The sequence below is a fragment of the Lactuca saligna genome, chromosome 5, assembly GCF_052625555.1.
Source record: "Lactuca saligna cultivar CGN05327 chromosome 5, ASM5262555v1, whole genome shotgun sequence".
In the NCBI taxonomy this organism is placed as follows: Eukaryota; Viridiplantae; Streptophyta; class Magnoliopsida; order Asterales; family Asteraceae; genus Lactuca; species Lactuca saligna.
In genome coordinates, this window is record NC_136421.1 from 142,468,174 (window position 1) to 142,477,900 (window position 9,727).

At 29.9% G+C, this 9,727-nt stretch overlaps 1 protein-coding gene across 2 annotated transcripts; it reads right to left on the bottom strand.

Moving 5' to 3' along the window:
- Nucleotides 1-589: 589 nt before the first annotated feature.
- LOC145048908 (ion channel POLLUX-like protein, putative (DUF1012)) lies at nt 590-8,758 on the bottom strand. 2 transcript variants are annotated; one of them, XM_078997557.1, is made up of 24 exons: nt 8,409-8,758; nt 7,380-7,456; nt 7,018-7,136; nt 6,521-6,807; nt 6,198-6,269; nt 6,019-6,094; nt 5,811-5,909; nt 4,951-5,105; nt 4,754-4,858; nt 4,557-4,643; nt 3,631-3,715; nt 3,415-3,562; nt 3,261-3,337; nt 3,108-3,188; nt 2,829-3,029; nt 2,643-2,756; nt 2,462-2,554; nt 2,204-2,330; nt 1,994-2,070; nt 1,746-1,793; nt 1,550-1,619; nt 1,385-1,458; nt 1,168-1,278; nt 590-1,030 (listed from the first exon to the last, which is right to left on the bottom strand). In XM_078997557.1, the coding sequence occupies exons 1-24, from the start codon at nt 8,483-8,485 to the stop codon at nt 929-931; spliced, it is 2,562 nt and encodes an 853-aa protein (XP_078853683.1). In that variant the 5' UTR covers nt 8,486-8,758; the 3' UTR covers nt 590-928. The 2 variants fall into 2 exon arrangements, with proteins under 2 accessions (XP_078853683.1, XP_078853684.1); XM_078997558.1 differs by lacking the exons at nt 7,380-7,456; nt 8,409-8,758 and having other exon boundaries at nt 6,521-6,824; nt 7,018-7,138.
- Nucleotides 8,759-9,727: the final 969 nt, after the last annotated feature.

The window sequence follows — 9,727 nt, forward strand, 5'->3', positions numbered from 1 at the left end:
AATTTGATAAACACTAAAAAGTAACTTATTAACTTGTAACATTTTGGTATCGGATAGCCTAAACCAAACATTTTCTTTAAACTTTGTTTTAATACTAGGTAAACCAATAAACATTTTTATTAAAAAGCATAAGTTGTTTTAAATAAGCAATCCCAAACGCCCTCTTAGAAATCTATTCACCAATCATCATGTTCTTTAAGTTGTTTATAACATCAAGTATCTTTGTATCCTAACACAAAGCAAACAACAACAACAAAAAGGGTTCCAAACACTCTTTAGGTAGGGGACATGTGAACCATGGCATATGCATCACATATGGGCTTATTATAGCCATGTGCATTTGTTATGTGTTTGGACTCATCTCACTCATTTCCCATTCAAATAAATGCAAAATAATCATGCTTTATGCAGACTCTTTTTCATCATTGAAGACACCCATGTACAATTTAAAGATACAAACATTTATTATGAATTAGACACTCTTTCATCTTTTATAAGAAATATTACACATTGCACAAAATAAAACCATAAAAATATTAAAAGTACAATGCTACGATATCGTAAATTCTCAAAGTACAACACCATCATAGATAAACAGAAAGTGAAATACTATAATAAAAATAAGTAAAAGAAGAATACTATAATATATAAGTAAACAAAAGTACATTGCTATTTCTCTCATTTGCTACAACAAAAATGACCACTTTCATTTCTCATTTTCTAATGTTTTTTTTTCCCTCCTTTTTACACTCAAAAGTTCCAATAATTGCACTTTACACCATACTTTTCCGCAAATGTATCAAACTCAAAATCAATTTGTACGTGAATCATTTTTGCTTTTTTTTCTTAACAACAATTATAATTTGTTGTTAAAATTGTCTTTGATGCTTGATTTTATGGAAGTATTTCTTGGAGAAGAAGTCAAGATTTACAAGAGAACCGGTTGTTCGCCTTCAAGCTCTGATATAACAATCAGAGAATCCGTGAGTTCAAGAGGAAGAGGCTCTGATTTGGGAACAGGGTTTATAACCTAAAATAGGAAGATAAAGATAATGTAAAAGACCTTTTTAATTAGTTGTTTCTATATTAAGTAAGTAAATAAAAAATGAAAAGAGTTATATATAGTAATAAAAGAAGTGTATGTGTATGTGTATGTTTCAGTTTCACCTTCTTGTTGTTTTTGACATAACCAATGGCTACTTCTCTCCTCAATCTTGCTCTTTCAGAAAGCTCAGAAAAAGACAAATGTTCATCCCCTTTCATGTACAAACCTATGTCCTGAATAAAAAATAACAAAAACTGATTTACAAAAACAAGATTTTATTTTATTATTATTATTATTTTTTTTTTCAAATTTGAAACCAGAAAGGATAAGTGTTACTACTTTCACATAAATTTCATCTCCATCAGCATCCAAGATGTCTTTCCAAACTGCATTCAATTCACTGTTTTCGGCCACTAATATTCATAACAGATATAAAGTTAAAATTATAAGAAAAGAAAAAAGTTTTATACATTAAAAAAAAAAGAGTTTTTATATATATATAACCTTGAGCTGTGACAAGGCTCATTATTTCTTCAGCTGCTATGTAAGTCAATGATGGCTTGATTCTTGTAATCTAAATAGTGATAACATTAATTTTCAACATAAAAAGGGATAAATGCAATAAATAAACTTATTTCACCTTTTTTCTTATCATTAAATCCTAATTGAAATGATATGTATTATGTAAAACAATTTATACCTGTTTCCCTAGTTTTGAGTCAACAATTTCTGCAACCAGATTTTGAACCTATAGTTAAGAAGAGGTCAAAGTCAAAGTTAAATTACCAAAAAAGTCAATTTATGCAGCAAAGTTGATTTTTTAAGCAAACCAGTCAACTATGTTTCATGTTATGACCAAAAAAAAAACAATATTTTTTAAGGTAAAAACACTGTTGCATAAATACTTTCAACAAAAAAAAAAAAAAAAAAAAAAAAAAAAAAACGCACCTTAACACCAAGCTTCAGACAAATACTTTCAGCAAGAAGTAGAGAATATGCAGACTGTTTATCTGCCCCTGATGGATCTACAGAATTAAAGAAAAATGTTAAATGCAATAAATACTTTCATTTCATTTATTTATTTGTTTATTAGAGATTTATACTTTTAACTTAATAAGAAAAGAATCAAAAGCTCAAAATAAAATAAAAATTTAATACCTTCAAGCAACCACTCTCTATCAGATATAACAACTACAGAAAACGGAACATCTTCTCCTTTCTTAAGAGACTTTTGAGTGTGTTCAATTGTTTCCTTTAAAGTATCATAATCCCTTGGGTTCCCAATCTGTTTAGCCAATTATTTTTTATTAAAAAAAAAAAGGAAAATATTGAGCTGAATGTGGGGCCCACAAAGACCCGAATTGAGATCAAAAAGAAGAAGAAGAAAATATGAAAGTTTTGAGAAATTAAAATTACCCTGTGGATGACTTTAACATGTTTTATCTTGTGTTGACCTGAATATTTGTATGTTTTTTCTCTATCTGAAATTGGCACATCTGAAAGAATTTCCTACACGAAAATTAAAACTGTAATTCCATTCCAGCAATGGAATGAGCAATTCCATTCCGTTCTGTTCAAGTAAAAATTTTTAACTTACAACAACGCTTCCAGGACCTAAGTAATTATCATATTCTTGAATCATATCAACAACATCTGATCTCCATCCAAGTAATAATATGCATTCTTTGGGTCCCACACTCCAATCTGATGCCTACATTTATCATTTAAAAAAAAATGTTAAATGAAATTAAAAAAGTATTATTGGATGAAAAAAAAAATATACCTTAGAACCTGGTTTTGCTGGACGTTTTACAATTTTATCCAAACGTGACTTTGCCATTTGAAGTGCATTATGTGGAGCTTCTTCACCAATCTTTTTTATAACTTCAAGTTTATGAGGGTCAATTTCGTCTTCTTCTTTTATTGAACTAAAATATGAAATTGGTGTTTTGTTCTTCCCAGTTATAGGTGCAATGAATAATACCTAAAAATGTAATCACAAGTTAACTTATATTATATTATAATCACTTATAGATTTATTATATTATATATATGTTCATACTTTGTCATCTTCATCTACAACTTCATTGTCCATTGGATGGAAATTTATCTTTCCTTTTTTATAAAGACCACAAACAACAGCCTGAAAAAGAAATTAACAATATATAACAAGTTTTAAATACATTTTAAAGGAAAAAGAAAAAGAAAAACTAACTTCTTGAAATCCAATTCTTAGTTGACCATATTTTAATCCTGCTAGATGAGGAAAACTGGAAAGATTGAATACGTTTTCTGAAAAACAAATGAATTAGATTAGCTTACTATTGATTTAGCTATTTCAACAGTGATAAAAAGAAAATGGAGGGTACTTTGGTAATTTAGCAAATGTCTATAGATCTTTACAAGCCCTTTTTGTCGAGAGCATTGAACAAATAACTTGGATGTTACATTTTCCACAGGTTCTACTTTCAACCCTGAGATTGACTTCAAAAGCTCACATGTATTTGGGCTTGAAACCTAAAAACAAATTATAAAAATATTTTGGTTATACACTTAAAAAAAAAAAATAAAGAATAAAATTTAACCTCAACAATTGCAGGAACAGATTCCATGTCTGAAATAGGTTGAAGAGCAAGAACTGATAAAAATGCATCTGTATCTATTCCATACCTAACAACTCCAAAAACAAATCAAAAATACCAAATTTACTTTTATTTATTTGTGGATTATATTTATAGCATTGAAATTTCAACTTTTTTTCTTATTTGACATTATACATTGAAAAATGTATCTACTTAAACATTGTAGTTTCACTATTTTTCTTAATAGTGGCATTATAAATTGAAATTTTTACATAATTTATATCAAACAAGACCTTATACTTTGTGTTTTTCTGGATTAAACCTCAAAAAAATAAAAGACTGAAAAGACCTTTTGTTTTTTTCTGAAAAAGCCCTCAACCTTCTAGAGGCTTCCAAATAAACCCTCACATTTTACAATTTTTTTTTGGGTTAATCTATAAAAAAAACCCTTATATTTTGTGTTTTTTTCCGGATTAAACCTCAAAGTTATTTTTTGCCCGAAAAAGACCTTGTATTTTTTTTCATTTTTCCCTATTTGGACCTTTTAGTTATTTTTTTCCAAAAAAATTGTTATGTGAGGGTTTTTACGAGAAAAACTAAAAAGGTTGAGGGTTTATTTGGAAACATTTAGGTTTTTTTCAGAAAAAAAAAAAAAAAATACAAAGTTGAGGGCTTTTCGGAAAAAATGAAAAAAATAAAAGGTCTTTTTCAGGAAAAAAATAAACTTGAGGTCTAATCTGGAAAAAACACAAAACATAAGGTCTTTTTTGAAATTACCCCTAGATGAAATCACTATAACTGAGTAGATTTTTCAAAGTACAATGTCATAATAGGAAGAAACGAAACTAAGATGTTTTAATAAACAAATCAATGAAAGTATGTTTTGCTATTTCTTACATTTACCGATTTACCCTTAAAAAGAATCTTACCTATCACCCTTAGTTGGCAATATTATTATAGCACGTGCCTTATTGGCTGCAGCCCTTTGGAATGATTTTGTTAAACTTAGACTACAACTGCACAACAAGAAAGAAACCAAAAATGGAAGAAAATTTATTTCTTTATTTAAAAAAAAAAAAGGAAAGTATGTATTGCTAATATTATACCCTTGATTTAACATAAATACCTTTTTGTAAGGACATCAATATGATGAAGATCTTTTGCAATACTATCAGCAATTTTGTCCATTTGCTTCCTTGGGATATCAGACAAAAGAAGAATTCTTTGCCTCCTATTTATACATTTTTTTTTAAAAAGATGTAATTCACTTACATGTAGTCATATATATATAAAATTTTAAATATTTTTTTAAGACATTATTACCTAGCTGTAGCTGTACCTAATCGCACAGAAAACTCATGATATTTGTTTAATTGCTTCAATATGAAGCTCAAATGACTATTAACTCCACAAATTATTATATGATCAGTCTCTAGAACTTGCATTTGTGCTCCTTCTCTAAGCTTTTGCATGTTATGCTGTACAAATACACATATCATTTTAACCTTTCTACACTTTTTTCAATGATGAAAAATTACAGGGGCATTTTCGTCTTTTTTCACATATGAGAAGGTCATGTAATGTGATAATGTCCAACCTTTTTTGTGGGGGACAAAAGTTTTAATTATTGTCACATTAACATTGATCACAGTTGGAGTGGAGAAGTTTTCCAGGATCACCTTTAATGATGAGGATTGGAAGGGCATTTTCGTCTTTTTTCACATATGAGAAAGTCATGTAATGTCCAACCTTTTTTGTGGGGGACAAAAGTTTCAATTATTGTCACATTAACATTGATCACAGTTGGACTGGAGAAGTTTTCCAGGATCACCTTTAATGATGAGGATTGGAAGGGCATTTTCGTCTTTTTTCACATATGAGAAGGTCATGTAATGTCCAACCTTTTTTGTGGGGGACAAAAGTTTCAATTATTGTCACATTAACATTGATCACAGTTGGACTGGAGAAGTTTTCCAGGATCACTTTTAATGATAAGGATTGGAAGGGCATTTTCGTCTTTTTCACACATGTCATGTCCCAACTTTTCGGGTGTGACAAAAAATTGCAACTTTTGTCCCATTGAGATAAGTCCTAGTCCTATTTGCACTTGACAGGATTGGAGAACTAATTTTAATGAGGACAAGGGTATTTTCGTCTTTTGCGCATATGATTCAAGAAAGTACCCTGAATTGCTCTGTCATTGTTCCCAAGAGGCGAGAATAAAACAAAATGCCCCATATAGCAAGAACAAAACCAATAACACGTTCAACCCTAGTTCTTTGCTGCATAAAAAAAAAACAGATTTATTAAATATCATTTCACAAAAAGCTATAAATAGTTTGTTTTATTTCAGAAAAAATAAAATAGAGAATTATTAAAATGAAATCTCACTTTCAGATGTGTTGATGAAGAACACAAACATGCCCAAGCTTCCCAAAGACAATCTTCAAATGACTGTGTATTACGCCTGCATTATAATGAAAGTCTGATATTAATATAATCAAATAACTAAATATAATAAAACAATAATTTAATAAAAGTCTTTGACTAAAATACTATATAACAAGTACCTGTACTTATAGAAGAGTGTTCCACCAATAAGAACAAACGAAAAGCAAGCTAAAAGTAGCACAATCAAAAACCTACAAATAAAAATAGTTAAGTGGCTAAATCCAAGGGTAATTTAGTCACTAAACAAATACTTTAACAATCATAAAACACAGTTCACTGTCTAAATTGATAAAATGGTGAAAGTACATAGGGAAAATGGTTTTTTAGTAAGAAGGATAAAAAGAAGTGTAATGGTTTTTTAATCACTATTGACAATAGTTAAGTGGCTAAATCAGTAATATGGTGGAAGTACAAGGACTTTTCTGTAATTTGTTAAACTTACGTGGAAACATTTCTCTCAAGTTGTATGTTGAATAAGTACATGATGCGTGAAAATCCCCATTTGATGTCATGAAATGAAGGCAAAGATACATCCAATTGCAGAGGTGTTGGTTTATCCAAAGAATTAGATATGCATGCAAAAGGCAAACTTGTAGTGCCAAATGACTGAATTACCCTTGAAAGTAGATCTTTTACAGAAGCAATCACTGTTTTCCCATGATCTTGTTGTATCAGTTTGACAACTAAGCAAGATGCTAATGCAGCTATCATCATCCTTTTTCGATCCACCTGCATGATTAATTCATCTGTTGAAATTTGTCACTTTATCAATATTTGCAACTTGATTTTCCTAATTTCTATTTAAATGTCATGAATCTTTTTATTATTATTTTTCTATAACCATTTGTATTTATAATAAAGTGAGTTTTTCTTGTTGGTGATACATAAAGTTGATCATTGAAACATGGACCTTGCATTATGGATTGCCATTATGCTCACCTGAGGGTAATCTGGTAATTTCACCTTCAAGAGCTGTGAGTCAATATTTTTCGTGACATACATGTTCATTGAGACACCTGTCTTATGTGATGCTTTTATTGAATTGACCTTTCGCTTTCCTAACAAATGAAAAAGATAACATGTATAAGATCATCATAAGTAACTTTTTACTTTTTACTGTTGGGCTATAAATGCAAGAAATAGTAATTAATTAATTATATCTTCCTATTATAAATGAGTCGATTTTTCAAAGTAGATTTTCTGAAAGAAAGAAAGATGATATAATAAAAAACTATATGAAAGTACATTGCTAATGTTATTAAGAAGTTCTTATGATATAATATAAGTTGCTTTAAACTCACCTTGATGATTCTTAAACATGCCATTTACATGTAAAGCTGAAGAATGAATCCAGCAACATGAATCTTGACTTGATTCTCTGAAATCATTGTATCAAATATACCAAAGAGCTAAATGCAAAAAATAAAAAATAAAAAATGATAATGTACTTTCAACAGGGATCTTTCTATTCATTTTCTTCTTATGAAGATATTGTACTTTAAAAAGTACTACCCTGTTCAAGAAATGTACTTTCACTTTTTTCAAAGTACAAAGTTGTAATAGGAAGAAATGAAATGATATAACTACTAAGTGGCAATATGATGAACGATAATGGGCCCCACATTGAACAATGAAAACTTCAATGAAAGTTGAGTTGAAAAACTGCACTAACATTCCACAGTGCTCAATATTTCCACTCGCAAAAACTAATTCTCCAATTTCTTCATAGTTGAGACTTGGATTAAAAGCTTATAAAGCATCCATTTATACATCATTAAAGAAAAACCCACTTCCTTTATTGGGTATTGTTTATATAAATGAAGGTTAATTTTGTCATCAAACCTCTAGAATACTGTGGCTGCTAGAATTTGCAATTAAATGTAAGCTGTCGTAACTAAAATTAGAGTACATCTAATTTGATTGATTATTGATGAGTAGAGTACATGTACTTTGATTGCTTATTGATGAGTATGAGAAGAAACTAATCAAGAAAGTGTAGAATAGTGGTATCGTATACGTCTGATGATGTCTAGAAGAAAAGGGAAAATAAGACATTTACAGAAGGGATGTAATTCTAGCTTTTTATTGCACACCAGTTGCTTGTAAAAATGCGTGAATCCACGAAACTTCACACAGACGAATCACAATACAAAGACACCCAAATAAAGCAAGTTTGATCATGACAGGCACGCTTGTGGATTTGTGATTACAATTGATACAAGCCCAGATTATAATGAGTGGCAGAAATTAACTACTACATGAAGTCGATTGTCTGTTATGAAGTTATGAGAAGCAATCGAGTTTACGGATTAGAATTAATAATGCCTGACCTCTTGGGACGAGAAATCCTTGAGATATTTTGAATTCTTGGGGATATCCATGGCTGAAAGCTATGCAAGATGACCATCTCCTCTCTCTTTCTCTCTCTAACTCTCTCTCACTCCCTCCCTCTTATTACTTGCACTCTCGCTCTAACAGCGGAATGAAAAACAGCAATTACACGTGGGGTTGATGAAATTCATCCCGAGATTGAAGTCGACTGGAATTTGGAAGTATTTGGAATCAAAAAGGTGGGACATTTGGCATTGGATTTAAATGGTGTGAGTTGATTTTGAGAATTGAGATTGAAAATGTGTTTGTGAAGGTGGAGGGGTGGGAGATACAACCAAGAGAGGGCAATTATCATAGTTTGAATTGTTCCATTTATAAACGAATTTCTTATTCATTTGTAACCGATTTTTATATGTAAGAAAAGGTTGACTATGAGAATAAAATACAACAAAATAGAATAACCTAAACCCTTAATAAAAAGTTTTTTCTTATGTGAAAATAATCGTAATTGCCTTTTTTAAGGTTTTCCCATAAAATACCTAAAAAATAAAATAAAATAACAAAATAGCTACAATTTCTATAGGCCATAGATGTAAAAATCCATGAAATCTGTTTTTATACGAAATATCAATCCTTTATAAAAAGTCATATTTTTTAGCTTTAAAATAGGATACTCAGTTAAATATATAAAAAATAACCTTAATTCCTTTTTTATATGAATTCTCTTTGAAGTGAAATTTTTTTCATTGTGGTCCATGTAACAAATGATATTTATGGACATGTCACATTTGTATTTGGATATTGAGAATTCCTATCTTGTAAGCTCCAAGTTAGGATGGTGTGTAATTCTAGGAGATCTATATAACAAGGAATATATATATATATATATGGACATGTCACACTTGTATTTTGATATTGAGAATTCATATTTTGTAAGCTCCAAGTTAGGATGGTGTGTGATTCTTGGAGATCTATGTAACAAGGGATATCTATGGACATGTCACACCCGTATTTGGATATTAAGAATTCGTATTTTGTAAGCTCCAAGTTAGGATGGTGTGTGATGCTTGGATTTTTTTAGAGGTCAAAGTAATTAGATACTATATTAGTGGATAACATATAACATTACACATACACTTAAGAAAGACATATAAATATTTAAGTTGCAAAGGGGGTAACACCACCAATACATCCTTTGCTAATTCCCGTTGAGGAGAAGGCGGTAAATGGTACACCATTTCGGTTCGGTATGCAGCTCAATACACGACATAAGTCAACTTATAGTTAACAAATAAGTAAATCTTACGCATGTTAAACG

Bases quoted from the DNA above. Each gene is read 5' to 3' on its own strand.
- LOC145048908 (XM_078997557.1), bottom strand. From the start codon at position 8,485: ATGGTCATCTTGCATAGCTTTCAGCCATGGATATCCCCAAGAATTCAA. The intron at 5,106-5,810 runs GTACTTTCTTGA...GTATTTGTACAG, and splicing joins CAATGACAGAGCAATTCAGG to CATAACATGCAAAAGCTTAG. The intron at 4,859-4,950 runs GTAATAATGTCT...ATGTATAAATAG, and splicing joins TTAGGTACAGCTACAGCTAG to GAGGCAAAGAATTCTTCTTT.